This window comes from Molothrus aeneus, chromosome 5, assembly GCF_037042795.1.
Source record: "Molothrus aeneus isolate 106 chromosome 5, BPBGC_Maene_1.0, whole genome shotgun sequence".
Classification (NCBI taxonomy): domain Eukaryota; kingdom Metazoa; phylum Chordata; class Aves; order Passeriformes; family Icteridae; genus Molothrus; species Molothrus aeneus.
The window spans coordinates 31,940,307-31,967,152 of record NC_089650.1 but is presented as its reverse complement, the minus strand read 5'-3'; the positions used below and the strand labels follow the sequence as shown (position 1 = coordinate 31,967,152).

At 35.2% G+C, this 26,846-nt stretch overlaps 1 protein-coding gene across 1 annotated transcript in view; it reads left to right on the top strand.

Annotated features, from left to right (window-relative positions):
• NAV3 (neuron navigator 3) overlaps window positions 1-26,846 on the top strand; it is a 381,620-nt gene that overhangs the window by 222,638 nt on the left and 132,136 nt on the right. The window contains exons 4-6 of the mRNA XM_066549922.1: window positions 343-415; window positions 4,087-4,264; window positions 20,700-20,839. Coding sequence (XP_066406019.1) covers window positions 343-415; window positions 4,087-4,264; window positions 20,700-20,839 — 391 coding nt within the window. The remainder of the gene's footprint in view (window positions 1-342; window positions 416-4,086; window positions 4,265-20,699; window positions 20,840-26,846) is intronic.

Sequence of the window (26,846 nt, the reverse complement as noted above, 5' to 3'; positions counted from 1 at the left end):
TGTCCAGTTCTCTATGAGTGCTTTCACTGCTCCTTGTTTGTAGCATACAAAATCCAGTTTTATGTTAACTAGGTGGGTTGCTGAGTTGCCAGCATGCCATTCTGGATTGGGCATTTGTGAATTGTTTTAAGCACCAAAGCGGACAATGAAAGCTTTATCTCGATTCCCCAATTAGCAGTAATCATTCTTGCTAAACTTTGATAAAGAGCTGTACTATGCAATGAATGTAAAGTATTCATTCCTGAGCAGTTTCTTTTTGTTGGTTTTTTTTTCCCCTCTCCCAACATTTCTGTGTTTTGTAAAATAGTCTTATCCTGCTTGTTATTTCTATTCATGTTGCAGATTGAGAATGTTGATGTCTGCCTTAGCTTTCTGGCAGCCAGAGGCGTAAATGTCCAAGGTCTTTCTGCAGAAGGTAAGAGAAACAAATCATCAGAACAAATAACAAGATTTTCTTCTGAAAGCTGAATTTCTTAACACAAATCACTTGCACCTAAATACCAAACTCCAGCTGTCTTGAACAGCATGCAGATATAGATTAATGATAACAAGTGAGAGAGTTTCCTTTTAATTTTTCCCTTGAAATTGAACCAAGAAATGCAATGTTTATGAATCTTGAGACACTGTTTTAAAATAATATTTTTTCAATGGTATTAATCTTTTAATGTTAGCTCCACAATATTAGATAGGCACAGAACTTCCTGAGCATACTTTTTTTAAAAAATTGTTCATATATTTGATTCAAAACAGCAAACAAGAACATAAGAATCCTGCTCAGTTAAATAAACCCAGGGAAGACTATTTGTTTCAGCAAATTTATTAGTAGTAGTAATGCTGTCCAGATGAGTCTGAAAATTATAGTATTCCTTTGATGTCACCTATTAAGTCAAAGAGTGAATGGTTTTGCTGCTTCAGTTATTCTGCTGTATTAGTCACCTTAAATGATTGCCTAATGTGGTTGCAACTAAATTAATAAATATAATAAATAAAAACCATTAAAAATACCAGTTGTCTTAATAATTACATAATATTGCCTTGTTCATATAAGAGGCAAGTGAATTAATAAAATGTATATGTCTTTGTCGTGTAGCAAATTAAGCAGTTCTGCAAGGTGTTGCACACCTTCAAAATCCCTTTGACCTCTATGGCACCTGAAGGTAACAGGTCCAGAGATGCATCCCTGTATTTTTATTTTGCTTGTAGCATAACTAAAAGCTGGAAGGACTTTTTTTTTCCAGAGATGGTAATTTCAGTTGAATTCTAGAAGATGCATGGAGAAAAAATTTGGAATGCTAGCCACTATTTGATTGTGAAATTAACTTAGAATTACTATCTTTCGCTATCTGAACCTATCTAGGATTTTAAACATGCAACACAGACATGATGTGTTCTATCTATTCACCTTGATTGTCAAATTGAAAAGCTCCCTCACTGATTCAGGAGAACCTTTGTGTCTACTTGTAGATATCCTGTTGCAACAGAATATTGAAAGTTTGCATTCTCTCATTCACCTCAAAGTTATTTAGAACCAGAATTTCTAGAGCAGCCTATCTTTACTTTGATATAAAGTATGAATTTATGTGTGAATAGCACGAATTTATTTTTTGAGGATACTCATCATTCTCATACTCATCAATATGTCATGACATGGTACATGACATATTTTCTGTACTTTTTAAAATCAGAATCTGCCTGCATTATGCAATGCCTTTATTGCTACCTTTGTTTTACTTCAGAAAATAATTTTAATAGGATATATGCTTCAATTGTGTAGCTTTAAGTTCATGTGCTACTAAAAGCAATACTACTACATAGGACTAAGTGCAAGGACTATGATTTAAAATGCTCTTTATTCTTCAAAACCAAATTTTAATGTTTAGTGCTGAAGTAAGATTAAAATTAATTCTGCTGTTACACAATTGGTCATGAATCTGAAGTAAATCCACTACTACCTTCACAATTATATTCTTCAAAGTCTTGCAGAGGTGTGATTTCCTTAAATATACCATTTTTACTGTGTATATCCTGAAATTACAATTTTATAGGGGGAGAAGAAATTGAGTTTCTTGTAATAAGCTTTGGTAAACGTGTCTTGTTACTACTGGGTCATTTATTAATGACCACAGAGGTTGCAGAACAATAAACCATTAGCTTAACAAGTTTTGAAGATTTCACAGCCATTTTATGACCTCATTTTGACAATTGAGCAAAGAGGTCTAAAAAAAAAGTAATTTTCAAATCTTGGCTACCAAATCTCTGCTTGAGAGCCCAGTTGATAAATAATTGTCCAGTTGCTACAAAGAAAATCTTCTCATTTTCCAAGTATATGTTTAGTACACATGAGAAGTTTCTGGATTTTTTGCTTGTGAGAAATATTCTAACTTCAACTCTATTAAAATGAGGAAAGAAAAAGTTAGTGATAACATCCTTCCCTAAAGATAGTAACAAATATATTAACACAAAAGGAGCAAAATTTAAGATTGAAAAATGTTGAGCGGGATTTAAGAAAGGATTCTCCTTCTGAGCATGAAGTGATGCAAAATGATAAGAATGATAAATAAACTGGTGTCACTTACTGAGAGTCTTCTCAAAACAGAGCCACTTAAAATGGATAGTTACATGGTTTTTTGGGAGTGTTTTTAGGATAATTTTAAATACAAATTTTCTGTCTTCCTTAACAGTGATCTTCCTTGAAACCAACATGACTGCAAAAGTCATATTGCCTAAAAAGTTTACTTGCTCTGGGAAAGTTCTACATATCTCTTATGGTCTCATTGATAATCAAAGATCCTGCAGCATCTTCACAGAGAAGATGAATAAGTATGGCTGCTTAGAACAAATTCACATTTTGAAAAGTATATTTCAGTGTCCAGGATTAGGTTTGATTTTGAAGAACATGTTGTGAGCATAAAAGCTCCAGTGTTTACTGCCTTAGTATACGTATTAACATTTCACCTAATCCTATTGAAAAAAAAAATTTGGTTTAAGAGACAAGAAAATGACAGTTATTCGTATAAATTCAGCTTGAAAATTTCCTTGGGAAAGCTGTGCAGTACACACAACTCAGTATTTTGATTTGCAGGGAAGGCAGGAAGGTTGTGGCATTGCATGTCAGATTGCAAGTCTATAGGTCTAATAAAAACCTTTCCCAAGATGGTCAGTGCCAAAGAAAATTAATAATGAAGTTATGAACAGACCTACATGCTGCAGATAATTTCATTAAAGTCTTCTGAGGTTTCTTTTTGTCACTGAAATCCTTTATCAGCAAAGAATAACAACATCCTTGTAAAATCTTCATCTCAGGCTGGGAAAAAGCTAAAAAAGTAATGGGAGTCATAGGGATGCTACTGGGGTTCACCAGAATTATATTCAGGTAGCTGTTTAGCCTTGTCAAAGCTGCAGTTTTTGTCTTCATTATCAGTAATAGCAGTATAAAATAAAAGCTATAAAATCATGTCATTTGAAAGTTCAAAGATGTAATCATCAGCATTACAGTCACCTTTTTTAAAATTTTTTTTCTTCTCTTACATTTCCTGCACACCTCTGTATGAATGGATAGGTGCTCACTGACAATAACCATTACCATACAGTCTTTTTTCATTTTCCAGAACTCACTGTTTATTACCAATGTGCACAGAATTTGCTCCAAAAGCAAAAAGAGTAATTTAAAGTCATGAGGTTTGAAGGGATGTATATTTAAGACTAGAAAGAATTCAGATTTTTTTCTTAATGAGATATTCCTTAATTAGAATATTTTTACTTTGCTGGGACAGTATATTTCAGAATTGTGTCTTATTTAAGGTTGGATATACTCTTGTTTATGACCATGCAAATGTCTCATCATGAAGGCATTGTAGAGATAGGTGTTTATTGCAACACTGACACATAAAAACCTAAAATTATAATAAAAAATATGCTACCAGTGACACCTAAAATGTCTCTGATATTACAAGTAAATTAAGAGATATAAGACATAAACATGTATAGCTATAGGTATGTACAGACATACTTTAGTATGACTTTTACAAAACTGAAATCTAAAACCAAAGTGTTTTCACTTCCTTTTCTCTTTCGCTTTTTTAATAGAAATAAGGAATGGAAATTTGAAAGCCATTTTAGGGCTGTTTTTCAGTTTGTCTCGGTACAAACAGCAGCAACATCATCAGCAACAGTACTACCAGTCCTTGGTGGAGTTACAACAGCAAGTCCCTTCAACTCCAGCTGAAATCAGCCAGTCCAAAACACACCAAGATATGCAGTCAAGGTAGGTTAAACAGTTATTTTTCTCAGGTCTAAAAGCTTTTTATTTTTCTGTTCAAAAAAGACAAAATTTTGTTTAAAAAATAGGCTATTTAATTGTTTTTTAGCTATTTACACAGTGGTTTCAATGTGTTTTTTGATAGTAAGCCCAGATTTCTTGGGAGTAAAGTTAGAGTGAGTGCAGAGAACAATACCAATTAGTTTAAGTTCCAACTTTAGTTAATTGTTAGCCTTTCTTTGACTTTATTATTGATTTTTCTGTGAATTGCACAATAAGAGGCTGCTAGCACACCATGTGGTTAGTATACTGGTTATTTTCATGTTTTCTTCACATTCCCAATTCCACATGTAAATGAAAAATTTCCAATAATCAACAAAAAAGATGGGGAAAAGGCATAATTAATACTTTCATTTGTTACAAACTCTTTTTATCTCCACACATTCTGGTTTTTGAGGGCCTAATTCTATTCGAATGTATTGTAGAAGAAGAATTCTTCTTCAGTGTTTTGGAGAAGAAATAGCCTAAATCTAGTTGGTTTCTTTAAGTGGGCAGTTTTTATTCAGTTTTAAGAAAACAAAGCACTCATTGGAACCCAATAATCGCTGAATTACATTGCTTTCAGACTATACCTGAAAACATATTTTCAGAAGGTAGTTGCTTGAAGGCCAGTATAGAAGAAGGAGTTTGAAACAGAAATATCTGTTTAAATAGAATGAATATTAACAATGTATATTTTATTGGGGAAGTTTAAAAAAAGTCAACTGTAGATCATCATGAAGAGTTTTGTCTGTTGCTTTGTTGGGTTCAATGTTCAATTTTTTATATCCTTGTTCAAAACATTTTTGTGGATTTACTGAACAACTGTATGTTGAGAGTGTGGTAAATCAATGATCTAGATTGGATTAAAAGTATCAGAATAATATATTGAGATTCTGGTTCTTAATTCCATTGATATATAAATTACACTTTCATGTATATAATAAACATATTTCTTCTTAAATGAACAAAGCTTTAACACTTTAGCCTGATAGAAATCTGTATCTTGGAACTAGAAATGTTTTAAAAATATGTTTTGGAGGGACATGTTGCTAATAGCTTTTTAATTACTGCATTTGATGCAAAAATTAAGATACATGTGTTTGGCTGGGGCATTATATATAAAGTGAAATGCTTTTATTTTCTCTGCTGCTGAAAATTAATGTCTTTGAAGGTTTTCCCTGTGAAGTATACTATTAACGTGTAATCTAGGAAATTATGGTCAGGTCCTAGGAGAGTCTGACCATTCTCAACATTTTCAAAAGCTGAGTTTCTGCTTTATGGGGGATATTTGATATTGCATAAGAGACAATAGCATCTTGCTATTCAGGAAATAAGTGTTCACAGCTTTAATCAGGGGAATTAAGAGCTTAGCCAGATTCCTATAAGTACCTTTGGTTACTGTTTTTTGTTTTTAATTTAGTGAAAGAACTGAAATATTTCCTGATTTTATAATTTATCCATGGTGAATTTTTAATAACAAAAAAAATTACAGTGTTCTTTGTATCATGACTATTTCAAGAGTTTGTCCCAAAAAGCCTGGATACAGCAGGTTTTTTACTATTTGGATGATGGTGATTGCACATGGTAGGCAAAGAGGTGTTGAATCTTTTACTAAGCTTTCCATTATAATTCCCTGAAATCTCCTGGTACTTCTTCACTTTTTTATTCTTTTCTATTTTGCTATGTTAAAACAGGCTTCATTAAGAAAAAGAGAAATTATTCCATGTCCCAGATTGTCCACATTTACGATTTTGTAGTGACGTCTAAGGTGGCTGTAAAAAAATTTCAACTTTCATCAGTGTGCTTTAAACCTTCCACTGTAATCTAGGAGTTTAAAATACTTTAATTATTTGATTAAATTTATGTTCATAGCTAAGTTTCAGATGTAAAATATTTCTATGCAAAAAATTACCAGACCAAGATTAATGGCATCTTTCTTACTTCTTATCTGTAAACTGAAAGCAAAATTTTTTCTATTTGCTTTCACATACAGAGAAGTTTGATGCTTGTTAATATAAAGTCTGTATTGCCTGAGGGAATATGGTTTCTTCTATCCATATATTTTTCATTTAAGTCTTTAAGGATAAAAAAAGATGCCTACCAAAAACTTTCTCCTATATGAAAATTTTCTATCGTCTACTATAAATTTAAGTGCATCTAGTATTATGAGCTCTGAGCAAAACAAGGAGCCCTGGAACTTAGAAACAAACAGAAATACAATTTTTTTTCAATACTATTTTTTTTTTATTTGTCAAGTTTTGAAGTAATATAAATAAAGTAGCATAAAATAATATTTCCCTTCCTAAGAAAAATGACTACTTGTCAAAACAAGTTTTCCACTAATAGATGGGTATATATAAACATCCACTGATGTGAATTATCTCTGGTGGACTTACCAACACTTCTTTTCATAGCAGCCATTTATTTCAAGTAATTATTTCCCAATAAAATAAATAATTTGAAATATTATTTAAAAATATTTACCTTTCTAGTTTAAAGATGCTAATGAGTAAATAAAAGCTTCTGTTTAGAAAGAAGCCAAAATATGAATTAAACAATAAAAGATTACTTTGGTGAGATCTATTTTGCCTCTTGCCCATTTTTGCTGTCTGAAATGTGGGCAGGCAGCTTACGTGATTCCTCAAACTGATTTCTATGATTGCTTTCATGTCAGGTGTCTCAGCTATATATATTACAAATGCCACCAACATAACTGAGCTGGGGGAAGCTCATGGTTTAGAAGGTCCTTAGGAACTCACATGGCTGCTCTATCGGACACTTGAGATCTTTAGATCTTTTTGGCAAGAAGTAGTTTCATACAGATACTGAAACCTACACATTTCACTGTATGGAGAATTTTGGAAAGTGATAAAATCTGAAGTGTATATTAATGTACATTCTGCACACTGTCCATATGAAATTAACTCAATAGGTAATCTAACTGCTATCAATCAAAAATGGAGTCATTTTACTTTTTTTCTGAAGTGCTGTTGATAAAACAAGCTGTTTTATCCTTTCATAGTAAATGTTTATCTTAATGGCTATTTATTATTACACAATTATTGTGCAGGTATGCCATTCTTTATTACCATGTTGCAGTTCTGAATATGTTTATAAAAATTCTTGATTCTTTCTGTTTTCTAACATTTGTAACATAACTGTGGAAAGGTTTGGTATGCAGAAGCCCTAAGGCAGAAAATCCATTACAGTGTATATTTTGGAAAAAATATTTGACAAATGCACATAACAGAGAGTAGTTTCCATTAAATTGACCTGTGGTCTTTTATTATCTAGAAATAGTTCTTCCAGGTTTTTGAAAGGAACAAGAATTATCTTATTATTATGGCAGAAGCCAGATAATGAATATAGCTGCTAACACTTGAATGGGACATTTGTCTTTTTTCAATAATGGCAAAATGCTTCCAAACTAATTTGAGTAAATTTTCAAGGGTATTTTGAAAATCATCTTCTTACACCATGGGTATTTTATTTCACTGGAAGACTCACACGTATTTACTTTGCATATTTACCTGCGACATAAGGATGTCTTTTTGATGCACTCTGTACATTTAAGTGCATTTGATATCCATGTGCTTGTATGTGCGCCTATATGTAAGTAAAAGAAAAATATATACATTGAAAAAGGTGGGTGATTTTATAGACGATACATTTTCTTAAATCTTCAGTAATCAGTCACATATAAACTATGTCTTAGTTTATATTAATAACTGAGGTTATTTTAGGTTACAATATTCTGTAAGAAAAGTTATCTTCTTCATTGCTTCCAGGTAATGTATACTAAGCATATTGTGTAATGTGAACTTTATTTCCTAGGAGGTAAAAAGCTGTTGTATTTTCTTTATTAAACAAATAAAAGAAGGTGATTCCCTTCACTTTTTCCAAGAGAAATATAGATTTCACATGGGAGAAGGAAATACCTCTGAGAAGTCACACTGAAAATGGTCAGATAGATAACAGAGGTTGCTGAAGACCAAGAAAGTTTTGGCTTTGTATGTGCAGGGCTAGCATCTCACTCTCCTAATTTAAAAGGCTGGTCCTGCTGGTGATGGTGGTGATGATGGTACTCATCCCCATTTCCAGGTTATGATGTCCTCAGTAATGATCAGTGTCTGTGATCATTACCGCATCTGAACATTTCCATGTGCCACTGAAGACAAGCTACTTTATACAGTGTTTGAGCCCTTTGTCAACAGAAACTGAAGCAGGCACCAAATTAGATTAGGTCTCTACAGGTTTCATACACAGGCTGTTTTGCTAAGAAGCCCTGGGGGAAGGTTATAATCAGAGTATCACAAGGCTGGACAAGTTAGATTTGTGCAGAAATGGGGAATTCAGGAGACTGATCCAGGGGGCTACTTGTCCTCATGTGACTAGGAGACAACACAGAGAGGAAAGTAATTAAACCAATTTCTGGAGGAACCTCTCTTTCCTAAGTGCAAAGTTAGCATGGGAGGATAGTGAACCTTCTTTTACGGGCTCCTTACAAAGTTATCCAAAATCGGTCAGTGTGGCAGTGTTTTAACATTCCTGTTCCCTTGTAAGCTGTCTGTGACCAATGTCAGAATTGTGAAAGTTGTGCATACAGAAGGCAAGCAAGATTCTTCTTGTGAAAGAGTATTATTTGCCTATCTAGTCCTATGGCCAACAGCAACATTTCAAATTAAATGTAAAAGGAAGGAAGGAAGTTGATTCATGGTAAGTGAAATTGCCTTGCAAAAAGCATACATTCTTTATGGAAGATCATACTTTTGTACCAGTAATTATAAAAACTCTGAAATTATTAGACTGTTAGTGAAAAAATCTAGAGTAAATAAATAGTAACCAAAGGCAAAGAATAGTTTTAGATGTGATTTCTGATTTCTTTTTACCCTAAAATTTCCTGTATTCTTCCATGACTAACTGTAGGAATTGAATATTTCAAAATCTGAAGCTGGCATTTCACTCTTTCCTTATGACTTTATTGCAGCTCTGAGATTTATTTTTAAAAATACAGTGCTGGTGGCCTTATTTATATCTGTCAGTACAGATAGATGACAACAATGGCTACATTATATTTTTATGCTTCGCTTTGGTAGTGGATTCCATTATCAGAGCAATACATCTGTGGTGATGATCTTTCAACCACCCAGATACTAAGAGAAAACATATGTGGATGAAAGAAGTTCTGTCTCATTTACAGATTAGACAGTAACTGGTTTCAGTAAGTTGTCAGAAAAATTCCCCTAGATGGAAAAACTATTTTATCATGTACAGGAATGATGAGCACAGCTTGAGGTCCAGATGGATTTTATTAAATTTGTTATATTAAAAGTGCACCCTGGTTTTCTTGAGCATATAAACAAAGTTAGGTAGCTGATTTCTGCAGGCAGTTGCATATATAACTACTGCAAGGAACAGGGTTTCATGTTGCCTGCTGCTCAGAAGTACTAGGGAAGAAATTAAGCCTGTTGGACACAGAGCTTGTGCTTTGTGAAATACAGTAACGAAAATGCAGTGCTTATGATTATGAATTGAAATAGATCCATGTCAGAATAGTGGGAATCTGCATGGCAATCTTGATTACATCACTCTGTTTAGAAAAAGGCCTTCATTTAAATATTCTGAAGGTTTAAAATATGGTTACAGCAGTCTACACCAAGTGTGTTGTTGCACTGACGTAGGCTGGAAAATGGAAGATGTACATAGTTGTGTGTGTTTCTTGGTTAATATATGGGAAAGGGATTAAACAAGTCCCTTTGCTGTCCTTAGCTTATGCCATTGCTAGTCACTTGGTTTTGTTGAAAGGAAAGAGGCAGGCAGTTCCTGCTTTTCCCACAGTGGAATCATTACCAAATCAGGGATTCTGAAGAGAAGAAAAATTAAGAAAATATTTCTTCTTTCTGTTCTCTTTTTGTTAGTAAGGGTCTAAGTGCTATTAATCCAATCTGATGTATTTTTATATGTCTGGGAGATAATGCAGAATGAGTTGCTGTATGTGATTGTTCCAGGATTTGCAGGAAGCTGACCTTTAAATGGCCCTTAGGTATTTAATTTTATTTTAACCTTTTATTTTACCTTGCAAATTAGCTGTGGCTCTATTTTTTTCTACTCCCCAAAGATGCAATCATTACAGTCCTCAAGGTTCCAAATCACAGAAACTTCAGAAAGGAAGTTTTTTCATTATAGTTGTCCTGAAGTCCAAGTAAATTAAGCATTTAGTGTGTCTCAGTGGCAAATGACTAACCTGTCTAATAACCTTCACACAGAAAAGATAGAACATAGCATTAGTATGAATGTATTTCTTATATACTTCTTCCATGTAGCCCATCCTTCTAAGAAGACATCTAATAATATTTCTTCAGTTTAAAATAATGAGGGAAAAGGTGTTTCAAAGTGACATTCAGGTTCTAAAATAAATGGTCTTTTCTATAGTTATGATGCAGCACTCTAGCAGACTATTGCATGCCTAGAGAGAAAATAAAAAATGTAAATTAAAAAGCATTTTTAGTCTCTCAATAGCATTTCAGATTTTTTTAAACTGTTCATCCTCTATTGACCATTTCACCACCAGTCCTTCATAAACTGCTTGAATCTTTTACCTTCTTAGCTATTTTTGTGGGCTGGATCCTTCAAACTTGTCCTTTAGTGATTGGTATCTCCCATTGTTTGTTGCACAGAGTTTTTTCTCCTTGCAAAGTACCTGATGTATGTCTGAACACTTTCTTTAGGAACCTGTGGCATGCAGTTACCCTGGGTTCTTCTGTTTACAAATTACCTCTGTTCAAGAACAATATTTTTTCCCTCCTTTTCTGCTGTTTACAGTTCAAAATGCATCTGTCATCTTTTCTCATTATCTGTTCTTGCAGTTTTAAATCAGTTTAGTGGAAATTTTCATTTTGTATATTTCAGATATTCTCATTGTCTGGCCTGTGTCACCCTTGCCACTCATTACTATTTATATGTCAGTTTTGAATGCACTTTGGCCATAATTTTCACTGTTGCTAATCCAGATGATGTGCAATTTAATGGGAAGTGCTCCATTCATCCTTGTAGCACTTGAATCCAATCTTTGATATATTTATTTCTGAATGAATAGAAGCTTTATAATTATTTTCCCTTCAGACATTCTTTGTTGCTCTACCCTCACTTTCTACTGAGATTCATTAGACCTTCTCATTCTTTGAAAATGAAATCTGATGCAAATGTCCATACATTTATTACTTTCCAGGACCTGCCACCAGTTTAATTCTGACATCTTGTGAACATTGGAGGTTGCCTATAATTATTTGTATATGTATATGGCAAATGAAATTTCAATACATGTATAATGCAAGGGTAGCCATATTAAATTAGGACAGTCTTCATTCTTTTTTGTCTTATGTTAAATGATAGGTAGCAAACCTATTATGAAGCAAAATTTTCTTTCTTTTTTCCTATTTATTCCTTAATGAATTCCTTCATACCAATGTGTGACTCAGACTTTTCCTTGCATTTTTACATTCATTTAAGTCATAGTTTTATATTTGTACTTACTTTCTTTGCTTCTGTCAGTCCTTTTTATCATCTATTATATCTTACTATTTTCACAGACTGTGCAAAAAACTTCATATTCTACATATTGTGGTTTTCCAGATGTCAGTTAATAAAGTAACATTACAGTTGGAAGCTGCTTTGAAGGAGATGACTTTCTTAATTTACCAAAAAAAGCTCCAAAATAAAAATCCATATAAATTCCAAAGAAGCCTAGGCAGCGCTGTTTGGCAGTCATTGCCTGTGGAAAATAGATTAAATAGAAGTGGAAAAAAAGGTTTTTTATATTTGGAATTCACCAGAATTACAAGAATTTATTTGTGTTTTGAAAATACTTAAGGAAAAATAGCTGAACTACTGCTAGAATCTTTTGTATTTTCTTTATATTACAAAGCTCTTGGCCATTTTAGAGTCAATGGGGAGACTGAACAAAATGCTTACAAATGTATTTTACTACTGTCAATAGAAACAGTTAACCATGTGATAATTTTTTGACTGATGCAGGTTTATAGCAATCCCAGCCATACATTGGGATGTGTTATGAATGTGGACTTTCTGGAAATCTGTGCAAAGATTCAAGAGATAATTAGAATAGATTTGAAGAAGTAAAAGCATCAGCATTTCTGTCATCTCCATTTCCATTTCCTCTAGGAAAAAACTTTATTACAGTTTTATTGTATCAAACTGTGAAGTAGAATGGTGGCATATGATTCTGTGCAGATACTCTGATATAATTCTGTTCTAGTATAAGATCATAAATGGTATGGAGATAAGGTCATAAAATGGTACAGTTGGTCCCTAAGGGCCTAATCCTAGTTCTGGCAGCACACAGTAATCCACTTGTCTAATTTGTTCAGAGAAAAATAATGAGGTTTAAAAGATGGCATTTTAGGTGTGCTACAGGTTAGGATTAAGCACAGTAGTGAAGTAGCACAGTGTCCTAAACCACAACACACAGTTACTGCTAAAGATCCATTTTGTTTCTTTAATGTTGTGGTTCATGTACTCCTTCATTAAATTACACAAAATACCTATACTACAATACTGGGACCGCAGCAGAAAAGCTATGGTCACTGTTTATTCATTCTTATTAAAAGGCTCTGTATTCTGCAGGAACATAAATATTGATGCAAAACTGGGTTATCTGCATTTTGGTTTATGAGTTGTGAACAATAGGAAAATATTGAAAACATAATTTTGCTTGTACCTTCAAGCATGAATCATTTGGAGACAGACTGCTTGAACAAGATGCCAGAAGTTCAAAGAGCGGAAAGGAGAAATGTCCAAATAATTTAGAACAGATGACAGGGTATGAGCTAGAACTGCCTGAGCCACAGACATTTCCTCTTGTGAATGAAAAAAAAAAGTGTATTTATTTGTTGAATATACAATATTTATCTCTATATTTATATTTCTCTATTTATATTTATTTTTATATTTACCTCTATCTGTAGATAATATACCTCTATCTATAAAATACACGTTCATAAATAACATGTATATAAATGTTAAATGTTCATTTATTTATAAAAAAACAAATTGGTAAAGGTATAGATATATGTAGTTATATAGATACATACATGTGGAGATGGCCATATATTAATTCACCAAGGCTGGACTAAAAAAGGGAAAAGAAATCTCTGAAAAATATTGTTTGTACAGAAAATCAAGGTTTTTTGGTTTCTTCCTCAGTGTTCCTTGAAAATACATTTGGGGAATCAGGCATCTTCTACCTGCCCAAACAGTTTGGTAGGATGAGGGCTTGGTAACTTTTGTTCCCTGTGGCATCTTTCCAGGCACACTTGGAATTTGGAGTCAGGCATACCTTAGAATGTTATCTCTTGTGCTTTTCAACCAGTAGGATGATGAGCAAGCAAATACAAAAAATTAAAGAAAGAGATTTTTTTTCTTATTTAAGACAAAAACTATTTAAAAAATAGGTGCACAGGGCAACTGAGACCTTCTGGGCAAATTTTTACATTAAAAAAGCTTTCTTTTTAAACTAGTCTTTTCCAGAGAATTGTTCTAATACAAAAGTCTTGAACAGCTCTGGAGTGCATTCAGACTAGAGACTAAATGCACTTTGTAAGATCAACAGCATATTAAAATTCAAGTATGCCAGTAAGGAAGAAAGAGTTTGATTATGTTCTGCAAAACCCTTTCCCTTTTTCTAATTTCAACATAGTGCATAGCTGGCATTTTAGAACCACCGTGTGACTTCTAACATTATAGGAAAATGACAGTGTGATGTAACATGATCCTATTGATCCTTTGGAGGACTTAATAAAAAGTATATGATATTCAGGGTGTCACTGCATGGGTTACTTTTTGAAGACAGAGGTTAAAATATTTTTAGCTTGATTCATGCTCTTTTCAGGTTTATGGAAGGTTCATGGTTCAGCTTTATGTGTTAACCCACTTTCAAGGGTCTGCTTCTTTTCTGGCATATTGTATGGCAACAAAATAGAGCTTCTGGTAGTTTAGTCCAGTGTCAAAAAATCTGTTGCCATCTTTCTGCATAGAATCATAGAATGAAAAAGTTGGAAGGTTGGAAAAGACCTCTAAGTTCATCAGGTCCAACTGCTAACCAGTACTGCCAAGTCCACCACTAGAACCTATCCCTAAGTGCCACATAAACTCATTTAATATTGTAGCCTACATTGATTTCCTAGTCTCCTCTGCGCCTTTTAGGACCTTTCCATAACTGTGCCGTGCCTGCAAATGAATGACCCTTGTCAGCTCCCCATCCTGATGGAGCATGGTACACAGGTCCCCAGTGCAGCTGAGTGCTGCACAGCCATGTGGCACCGTGCAGAGCCCTGGCACAGTGCAGCCACTCAGCGCAATACACACCTGGGGTTCTCCATCAGCACCTCGGGCTCAGCACCTTCACTGCTCTTTCTTCTCAGCTACCTCTGTGCTGAACTGCCTTTCTGGGCAGTCTCAGGATGTTTATTCCATTTTCTCACAGCAAATGAAATTTCCCAATTGTCACCATTTCATATCTGCTGTGTTGACTACTGTTTCCCTGGTTTGTAAATCAAAATATTGCTGGAAGACAGAGTCCATATTATTTTTGTAGAGTCCAGATTATTTCTAAGATTTCGGATGCTTATATGCCATTTTACCTGATTTGGACAGCATTTACTTCACTTCCCCTATGTGTTATTTGGAAGAGGAGAGTTAAACATGATTTCTGCTCCTGTGTACATGGTGTAGATGATTGCTGATATGAGTATTATAACAGTGGAAAGGGTCTTGTAGACCCTGAGAAATGGTAGTAAACAGCTGAGAACAAGAAGCCTTAAAAATCCCCCTTTCCAGCCCTCTGACAAGTAAATACTTCCTTATGCTGAATGCTGTAGCATTAAACTGGCACTGTCTGATATGTTAAGATCCATTTACTGCTTTATTGCAGACACACACTTATTATATCATGGTGTGGATTTTTAAGCATTAAAATTAACTGTTTTAAGCAAAATGGGTTTATTTTCCTGACTGACAGATACTACCCACAGACAATTACCTGGTAGGGTAGAGGGCAGTATATAAGTATTTGTTCATACATTTAGAAGAGTGGGTAGACTAAAGTCTAGTCTGAAACAGCATCGCAGTTCACATCCATGAAAGTGGGCCAGCAACTGGGACATGCATCCATGGAAAGCTTTCATGGGCTCAGCACATCCAGAGCTAATTAACAAGGAAAACCTAAAGTCATTAGACCTTGATGCAGCTGCTTTATGAGTTAAATTCTCTTTTTGCCTTTCTCTTGTCACATTCTTTTGGAAAATAAATTTAATCGGTCACGGCGGAAATCATGCTTTACAAACCATGTTTTACTGACATTGACACTTTCATCAATTCCTGTCAAGCCTGTCTGGAAAGTTTGAAAGTAGTCTATAGCCTAATATTTCATGAATTTGCTAGTGGATAGAGTCCCAAATAACAGCCACAGAAGGGGAAGCATTCTGGCAAGCATTATCAGATAGGTATTTTTTGTATTTATTGCTATTAAAAGTATGTGGGGTAGTTTTAAGACCACTGAGATTAGGGGTTTTGACCTTTTAGTTTACTCTTGAATGTATTGTTTGAGGTAGAAATGTAAGGCACTGCAGCCTACTCACTCTTTTTTCCCATCTTACATTCTGTGTTGATTGTACTGTGTATCATTCCACCTTTTACAGCATAAATGCACAAAGGTTTTATGTGACAACAATTTTTCTCACAAATCTCTTATTTTAGTCAACACAGATAACCAGTAATTCATTTCTAGATTCCTTCATTTTAAGTATGTTGGAAAAAAAAACATGAGAGAAAGATCTCATCAAAAGATGGACTATTATGCCAGGCACAAATGTAGCAAATTCAGTAAAACAACCTATGTCACATTTGCATCATAAGTCCAGACATTATTAAGAAATATAGCTGTAAGTGAAATATAATTCAATGTACTAAAAACTAGATTGATAAAAATATATAAAGTGTGATTATTATGGAATTATTTTTGTATTATTATAAGTAATATATTATATTAAGTGATATTATATATTATAATATCCACAGAAGCTATGGTCATATAAAAAAGCAATTTTTCAGTGTTACTCTGAAGATATATGTCAGAGAATTGAATGATGCTTTTACATATTGAATGATTCCTTTCTGCCCACTTAAGACTGAAGTATTCTCCTTACTTTTATATTCAAATGCAAATACATATATTACGTCATATGTAAATGTGCCATTTTTAATTGGCAGGAACAGAGGCAGCTCAAGCCCTTTGTTGGGGTTTAATTTAGTAAAGTAGCAATAATCTTGCATCTCATTGCAGTCTCACATTGTCCCTTGGTTTGTGCCTTCTTCTCACCCCTTTTCAGCACTCCAGTGCTAAGGAAGGGAAGACCTTTCTTACCTGACAGCTTCTCCCATCCGGTTTACACTCAGGTCTGGCTCTTCAGTGGCCTGTCAGAAATTGCTTAACACTCTTCTGGTAGACTCAACACCACCAGGTGCTTCTTAAAAGTCCTGCTAGTCTATAAAGCTGGGACGGGAGCACTGTGGTCTCTGCTGCTACTCCGAAGAATTGCTGGAAGATACAGAACTCTGAGAAACAAATGAAATCTGTGACTATCAGAGTTTCTTCTTCCTCAGTTGTCCATGACTTCCCTAACAATTCAAGGAATTTGATGATGTGATAGCACCTGGCTTAGGCACCTCTCTACAGCCTTAGACTGTGTGGATGCCAAAGGACGCACCTGTCTGTGAAACCGAAATTACCTGACAGAAAGCTGTACCTTGGCCATGCATTTGACATATCCCCTATGCAAATGTCTAAAAGATTAGAGGAAATAATTTGCTATCTAATCATGCCAGGTTGTTGGGTGTCAGAAGAAACATAGAGCTTTTAGCCCTGTAGCATAGCATGTTTTCTGTTGCAGAAATGCTACTTGGATGCCTTAACAGACAAAGGTGCATTTTCCTATGAATTCCACAGTGAGTCTAAGCACATGTCTGGACTTCCTTAATGCAGCCTCTGCGTCATTGCCTGGGTCATTGCATACATGACCTGCGCTGCAATAGTAATAAAATTTGCAACAGGGTGCTTCTTCCATATAGCTCTACTGTCCAGAGGGTCACCTTGCTTTAGTGGGATTTTTTCTGAGTCCACATTGAATTTGGTATAGCAAATGTGTTCTTAAGAGCCCCTCTGAGAATCCAGTCAGGTTGCTGGAGAGACGAGTAGGAGTGTACTTGTGCTTAGTGCATTTCATGGGGGAAAAAAAAAGCAGCACAATGTTTTGAAGTTCACATTTTGTGTGATTTGAGCTATACTTCAGGAATTCAGTCACTGTGGAAATTTACTCACTTTTTCTATTGATAAGATAATTTCTAGCAAATGAGACATTTTATAACAATATCCATTATTTCATAACCTGTTCATTGCATCTCATAAAAATCTGCATGTTTACATTGTATCATATTGTTGCCAGTTAATTTGCATTTTTTATCCATGTTGAATTTGCATTCATTAACTCATCATTTGCTGGTAAGTGTGTTCTTTCTATACATATTCAAAGAAATTCTTTAATTCAATTTCTCTGTTTCTTCTCATACAGTCTCACAGCCAGATATGCAACTCAGTCTAATCACAGTGGAATTGCAACCAGTCAAAAAAAGGCTTCTAGGTCAGTTAAATATCTCTAATTTATTGCTTGTTAGTGATACTCAAGCAAGTATATGCCCATTGATATTTTATCCTTTGGACTTAAGCAGACACTAAACAATGTGCCATTTTTGTTATGTGAGCAAGCTTTGGAATGATGAGCTTTGCCACAGAAAAACCTTGTATTCGTTGGCTTTTGGCCAATTGGCTGATTTCTACTATATATTAGCAATATTTCTGGTTGTTATGTATCCTGCATCTTTGTATTCTGCATGTAAAATATTGGATGTGAGGGATTAGTTGGTGATTTTAGTGCTCTGTACTTTCTGGCTCAATTCCTGACTTTAGTCATGAGTGAAAAGAAGTTTGGGAGTCCACCCCAGTTCCTACTAGATGTTTTGCATTTATAGCTAACCCCCCTGAAAGTCTGAGTTCACAGAGTCAAGTTTACACAGAAGCAAAATAGAGCAGAAAAAAAGAATGACTTCCAAGACTTCTGCTCCATCAAGAAGAGCCTGCACACAGTCCCCATGAATGAGAGGCTTTTTTTTGGCAGTGAATTTGACAGAGCTGTGTGTAGGAACTGATTTGTTTCAGATTTTGTCAGTACTTTTAGTCTGTCATTTCCATGAGCACTAAAATCTACAAGCCAGATTATAGAAGAAAGAAGCTGAGGTCTAAAGCTTACTCTTTTTTTCTAGCATTTTTTGGTTTTTTTTGAGGGGGGATAATTAATGTGTTCATTAATTATACCTTTGCATTACAGTTCATTGGTGTGACCAATGAACTCTAAGCTGCATAATCTCCAATAAAGATTGCGTTCTGCAGTATGGAACACTAACACAATGTGTGTTGCTGGTGATAAGTTGAAATGAGCTATACCACGGTCCAGTTGCTTTGCACCTGCATTTATAGGTCTTCGTTTTCCTTATTGCTGATGCTCCTGTCTTGTCCACATTCAACTTGTCAAAGTTAACAGTCTTACTGTCTAATACTTTAAATCTGTGGCAGTGTTTCCGAAGCCTGTTCAGAGGTATGTGACTTGTCCCTTATTTGTTATACTCTTCTTTGCATTTCCTTAGCTGCTTAACATGATTCTGCAAGAGCAATTTAAAACCTGAATTCAATTAAGAAAGTCAGCAGATGAGGTAAACTGGAAATTTTGCAGAGAAAATGACCTCATGCATAATGTGCTTATTGTGGCAAGTTCTTGAATTCTGGCATACAGAATATATGCAGAACTATTTTGTTTTTTAACAGAACAGATGCGTTTCTAGTGTTGCACATGCCTTTTCATTGCTTTTGTCATTACCTCTGACAAACGGTCTCAGAGCTCTTACTGCCTGTCAAATTAGGGTAATGAGAAGGAGCAAATGGATTTTTAAGTTTGTTTTAGTGCATTCCTCAGGGAACAGAAGATCACTTGAATTCACAGGTCACGGCAAAGGTTAGCACGCGCACCACTGCAGAGCAGAGGCAGTCTGCTCTGGGCTCGGCACAGAGACAAGCAGGACAGGCTGGCAGCCAGAACGAGCCATGAAAATAACCAATGGATTAGCTCTCTGAGGTTTAAACTGGTAAAGAGACTATGGAGTTGTTTACAAATGTTTGCAAATGAAAATTTAAGTTATTTGAACATTTCTGTATGCTAGTGTATTAAACAAACAAAAAAAGTTTTGAAAAAATTCGATGCTTTGTAATTTTTTGTAATGTGATTTGTTTTCGTTCCTTCTAATGCTGCTCTTTTATAATAATGTGAAACTAACAGAATTTGATAATTCTGGTAGAATTTGCACTGCCATTATTAAAATCATTCCAATAAGCAAGAAGCAGAAGAGAGATGCTGTTCTATGGCAAAATCCTATGACTGATTTGAGCAATCAATTTTATGTTAGAAATAACAAAACTAGAAAGGAGTAGGTTTGCCTACAAAGGTGCTTCAGAAAGTTTAGAGTAGGCATGTGTTAAGGAATCTTACAGCACAAAACAGATCTAAAAAGATGCAGGCTTACACATGCCAGAAACAACAAGAATCTACATTTTTTTCCTTAGTATAGCCACATAGTAAGATTCAGATGGTGGCAGCAAATACTAAGAAATGAACTGTATCGTCTACATTATATACTTTATCTAAAAGGTATAAATGCATCTGTATCATCTAGATAAAATACGTATTTACAATATTTTTCATTTAAAATAGTAAGGAGGAAGTATTTTAGTCAACAGCCTTCTGAAAAATAACTGAAGAAGGTAACCAAAAAGTCAGCTTTTATGCTAAACATAACTGTGGAAAAATTAATGAGATACAAAATATTTCTTGACTATGTATTGCTGTGCTTTTTAATCTATTTCTTTAATATTTCCTCTCCAAAAGTGACATATTAGTAAAGGTTGATACTGCACTTTAATATTTGTTAGGGTGAATCTGTTTTAGCAATGTTAATGGCAAATGCAAAGCATCTTCTTACATGTCTTGTGACTCTAGAAAGCATCTTTTTCCCTTTTGTGTGCATAAGGATAAGTTTAAATTTTCATTTGTGGAGTCTAACTAATTTGAATCCTCCTGTTTGTTGTTGTTTCCTGAATTCCTTGGGTTTAGTTGGTTTGAAATTGTGATCTGGTATTTGCACACTGTCTCCACTATATGTTGTATTACATAAAATTAACAGATTTCTCACTGATTCCTCACTGATTTTGTCACCATTCCAGGCTTCCAGGACCCTCAAGGGTGCCAGCTGCAGGCAGCAGTACCAAAGTCCAGGGAGCTTCCAATTTAAATCGGAGAAGTCAGAGCTTTAACAGCATTGACAAAAACAAGCCTCCACAATATGCAAACGGAAATGAAAAAGGTAAGGGATTAAAGTTACTAAGTTTACTCTCTGTTACACACAAGAAGGAAAAAAAAAAGAACCTTCCACAAGGGTCAAAGAAGAGAATGTAGTATTTAGACTTGGTAAGGAATACCTATGGGAGTTGGGGCCTGAATTAGGGCTTTTGCTTCGGTTGGGATTTAAGTTCAGATACAAAAACTTTCCAGATGTTTTAATCACATTTTATCAATTTTTGATGAAAATATCACAGGGTGACTTTTACAAAGTAAAAGTTAATCTGTATTGGATGCCTGTAATTTTATTCTATATAAAAGTCTTCTCTTACCCAAAGGAGTACTGCCATCATTTTCAGGGGACTTGGCACTTTAGCCTCTAATGGAGAAGAATCAGAACATTATATTTGCATCAGAATGTTACATGTATCTTTTCTTTCAGAACCTGACCTAGTGTGTGTGTAATACTGACTAAAGGATTGCAAGTGAAATGAAATTTTGCAGGGATTTGGAGCAGCCATTGCGACAATGAGCTGAGCACCCTGGGTCTTTCCGTTTCTCTCACCCTGTTTTCCTGGAAAATGTGCCTCTTCAGGCTTTATCTCAAAAAGAATAATGCAGAAATGCAGCTTTCTGAGTTGTGTAACTAATCCATCCCCTTCCTCCCCTTCTTTTTCCCTTTGTGTAATGAACAGCATTTTATTCATATCTCTGGGTTAGAACCGAGTTGAAAATGATACAATATACATAGTACCCGTTTGCATCCTTGGGGTCTGTGGGAGGAACAAGTATGCAATGAATGTTCTTCATCCAAGCAACAGGCAGCTATCCAGATTTTTTTTACAAAACTCTGATGACCATGCTTTGCCCCTAGCTGTATCTGAAGATATAAAACCATCCTTTCAATAGTTATTCCTTTATTTTTACTATCAGGATAGAATGTCTCACGTAGTTCTGTAGTGGGTTTAATTTTATCAAGGAGTTGTTTGTGTCAAGACATCCAATCTAAAACTAGAAAAAGATCAGTGTGAAAACTGAGCGCACACTGTATAATTCACAAATACGATAGTGAAGTTATGAAGCAGGAGATGTGGCTACTTGAGTGAAGGTATGTATAGCAGTTTAGGTTTTCGAATTTCTTCATAATGTTGACATGTTTGCTACTGAAATATGTGAGAATGAAATGATTCAAGGTGAGACATGAATGTACATAATAATATTCTTAGCTCATTACTTGGAAACTGTCTTTTGACTGCTAAGACTTGCATTGCATTGTACATGTATGTGACTTTTTGCATGATGTATTTCTTTACTTCCCCATTTTTTACAGCAGAGAATGAGAACCTCGATGAGGTTTTTACTGAAGTCACCACTTGCAAGAGGATAAGGAGTGGCTTTTTTTGTAAAGTAAATCAATTAATTTTACAGAGAATAGAAAAAGTAATGCTGCCTATCTACAGACTACTGTATTTGATATGTTTCCATGTGTTTTTTTTTTCTATCAAAACAGCAGAATAGATGAAGAAAAATTAATTTTACATGATAATCAAAGATAAATACAAGTTTGTTTTAGGGTATAAAGCATAAGTTCATTAGAGAAAATGACTGCTGTGAATGCAAGGGTAGCAAAGTGAAATTCTTTCATAATATCCTGAAAGAACAGAAGAACTTGTATTTGAGTGTGCTGTGCTCTACTTTTCCTAAATAGGAAAACAACCATACCATGCTATATTTTAAACTTAGTTACTATAGTGACTAATTTTTGAATATTACTATGAGATTTCCAGGTACTTTTTTGATATTTTTAAAGTATTTTAGGATGTTCTATAACTTGAGATTTTTGAAGAATTTGTTTAGAAACAAACTTCAACCTTTACAATAGTAATAATATAAAATAATATAAAACCCATCTTTTTAAAAAATAGTGCTACCATACAATAAGAAACTGCTTGTTTCCCTACAGTACGTCAGAAATAAACCTTATATTTAATTTTTACTTCTGATGCAGATGCTTGGAGCAAGATCACTTTACCAGTTGTTTTTGAATACATGCACAATCCATATACCCTAATTTCTAAAACAGATGACTTGTGCTAATTAAATAGCTGTTAGATATTGGGACCATCAAACCTGTTCAAGGACAGACCACTGTTGTTCTGTTCCCTGCTCTACACCTTCCTCTATGTGCAATAAGGAGACCTCAGAAAATACATAAAGCATAAGATTTTTTCTTTTAATCCAGTTATAGGTAGTACTTGTAATCCATTCCTGCGTAACACGGTCCCTCATTCACAGTGGGGAATGGATATGTAGTCACAGAGTTAAAGGAGACCTGAAGGTGATCCAAAAGAAGTGATATAATACTAAATACTAATCTTATTTAGTATTCCATTATTTAGTCTCTCATTGATATGATCTCCTTAGAACGTTGCTTAGGGAGTAGTTCACTCAGTAAGAAACCTGGCTCCCCTGGGCAAATGCAGGTTTGCTCTTTATGAAGCAGAACAGCATTCACTAACAGTCCTGATCCATTGTGTGACACAGGTAACTGTGTGTAGATCTGGTTAGGTCTGAAACACAGAATGCACCAGGACATTAAACAAGCCATTAGCTGAAACTTGTTTGTGGAGCTTTAGTGCAATGCTTTTTTTTTCTTCTTTTTTTATGCTGGACTTTGCAGCTTACAGATCAAAGAACATGCATGCTTTTCAGACATGTCAGATTTGTCTGCCTCTGATTTAATAACATAAAGTAAAAAATAAAATGAGGAAAATTAAACTGTTTTAATAATTACTCAGATTGCTAATAAGGTAAAAAACCAGTACGTTTTGAGTACAGCAAAGAAATAATGTTCTAATTCACACATTTTTAAAACAAATCTTTATCCCTTAGATCTTAGAAACAGTGTATTGGAACACTGATGAAGGTCTCTATGTCATGGAGTTGTATATCCAGCTTCTCAATATAATTTAGTGATATAAGATGGTGTTTCTGTTTTCTCCAAACTCAGTTTTAACGGTATTTGGTTATTTTGCCCATATGAACTGTGAGAAACTCTGTCCTGGAGCTCTATGGTGTGATGATGCTGATGCAAATTGTTCATCTCTGGCCAGTATGTACATCTATGGCTAGTTTGTGTATGTTTCTTCTGGTGCCCCTATTTTTCCAGTTATTCCTGGTGCTGTTCTCCTCTTGTGCTGATAAGGGGTAGCTACTTCCTCATGGACAGCTACAAAGGGAGAGTTGAACAAGCTGAATTCTTTTAATCTCACTAGATAGACCTCCCATTCCCTCAAACATTCTTATAGCAACCCTTTGCAACTCACATTTTCTACTAACCTTTTTTATTGTGACTGGCTAAAAGTGGATAATCTGGACACCTGCCTGCAACAGAATATTTAGATTATCGTGAGTAATTTTGCTGCAGTGGAGGAGCTGTTGTTAAGAGGTTGTCTTCTCCAGCAGCATAGAACACAGTCAAGGTCACAGATGAGAAGACAAAGGAGATTGGTTATGTACTGGGCCCAAGTGCAACTCTTCACATGTCCTTTATTTTTTCAACAGCCTATGAAAAGTGGATTTGAAAATGTCCATTCAGTCATCATGGTCTTGCTGTGTTATGATTGAAGTTTCTCTTTTTGCATTAAATACCTGAGAGTGTTGTGTTTCTGCTGTGGTTTTACAGTGGAGGTTGTGCTCTGAAGCACTGAGTTCTCAAGCAGAATGCAAAACTGTTTTCACTAGAATCTGACTATGCATCTCAGAAATAAGGGGTTAAGCCCAAAACAGAAGACAGACTTGTAAAATTTAGTATACAGAAATATCAAATCCTTTTCATAGGTTGGGTTCACTCTGTCTCAAAATCACCACAAGGTGGGGACAGGTTTCATGTAATGAGCAGCTAAAGCCAAGCCCAATTGAACACACAGAAAGCAGTTAATTGTGTGCAGCTTCAAGTAATGCATTTGTGCTGGAGGTGGGGACAGAATAGATCTTTTAATTCCACATCTTTAAACATACAGACAGGTTGTCAATATTTCTTGAGGGCATGCAGTTCACATTCCTTGCAGAAATATTAAAGTTGCCCTTTAAACTGAAGATTAATGACACGCTAAAATTCTCTGAAATTTTTTATTGCTGTTTATGGTTTGTGACATAGGGATCAAATAAATACAGTCCAGGAACCTGTATTTTTTTGTTATATATGTAGCAGAACAAGCTGCTGTCAAAACAGTAAATATTCTTCTTTTTACATTTTTCCCTCAATGAGTTCAATATTATACAGCTGAAATATGGCAAGGCAGGCATTCTTCTTTTTAATCAGAACACTTTTTTTTTTTTTTTTTTGGTAGTAAAACTAATAGGCTGAAGCCATAAATATGTAACATAACTAATACAACAGAACATAGTGGCATCACGCTGTTCACAGATTGTTACATGTATTCTGCATTAGCTTTGCAGATTCTTATGGTGAATTGTTCTTCTGCAAAACTATTGGTATAGCTTAAGACTCCAATCCTCCCGTGTATTTAGGGCTAGCTTAGTGCAAGGCAAGATGTAGGCAAGTACACACCCACTTTTGAGCTATCAGCCCTGTGGCTGACTCCTGGTATAAATTAAATTTTAAAAAAAGAAAACCTGAGGGCTGCAGTAATTTCCAACAGCTGTGGTTGGCCCCAGGCTCTCTTACAGCATCTGAGGCTCACTAGATGAGAGCAGGGGCCCAGCCATAATTCCTGCCTTGGTCCCAAGGGATCAGCTATAGCAGCTGCCTACCAAAGGTGCTCCATGGTGCAAGCTGGAGCTTGGGAAATTGGCTGTAAGTAAGCCTGTCACAAAAAATACTCTGAAGCAAGCTTTACCTGTAAAAGTTTCCTTGCTTAGAGCAGGACTTGGCAGAGCTGCATGAAACCTTTTGTGAAGGTGGAATGAGCTCATCTACAGAATCACAGAATGTGCCAGGTTGGAAGGGACCACAGTGGGTCATCTGGTCCAACCCCCCTGCTCAAGCAAGGTCATCTCATAACACACTGAACATGAGTTCATCCACATGGTTTTTAGTATCTCCAGTGATGGGGACTTTATAACCTCTCTGGGCAATCTGTTGCAGTTCTCAGTCACCCACACAGTAAAGTAGTTCTTCCCCATATTCGGGTGGAACTTCCTGTGCATCAGGGTCTTCCTGTTGTCTCTTACCTGATTGTGAGAGACAAGACTGAGAAAAGCCAGACTTCACACCCTCCCTCTAGACACTTGTATACATTGGTGAGGTCCCCTCCCAGTCATCTTTTCTGAAGGCTAAATTGGCTCAACTCTCCCAGCCTATACTTGAAGGAGAGGTGTTCCACACCCTTCATCATCTTTGTCACCCATGTAGCACTGTGGCATCTGCATACCAGGCTGAGATTCACACAAAAAAATAGCTGGGCAGATGGAATTATATAGCATCAATTAAGGTGGAGGTGGTTTGCTTAGTGGAACTAGTTACTAATAGAATTAAGCAAGTAGAAATTTTACTTGTTGTCATATTACTTTTATTCAGTCTATTTTTTAATATTTTTCAACTAGAACTTCTTAATGCTATTCAGACCAGTAAATTTTGCTATGTTTTCATTCTCTTTGTTAAAGGAAAAACAGCTTAACTTTCAGTATTCTTAAAATTCTGCCTTTCCTGAATATATTAGCAGATTTCAGACTTCCAGATGGGTAGTTGAATCTTTACTTGAGGTTTAGGGCTGAGACTGCAAAAATGAAAGCAATGCATAACTTCATACTCTGTTCTGAAGGGGCAACTGTCCTCAGCATTCTCACCTACGATATTATTCAGACAGGGGTGCCCCAAGGTATCACATACTATGTGTATATGCAAAGCATCAAGCACTTTTTTTGTCATTACACAAACTATATTTGAATTGTATGTTTCATGGGCTTTTTGTAGTACAGAATTCAATATACTGTAGACCAGCTTACATCTAATTCCCCAGCAGTCCTAATACTGAATGTCACGGCAAGATGCATCCACTAAAAGAGCA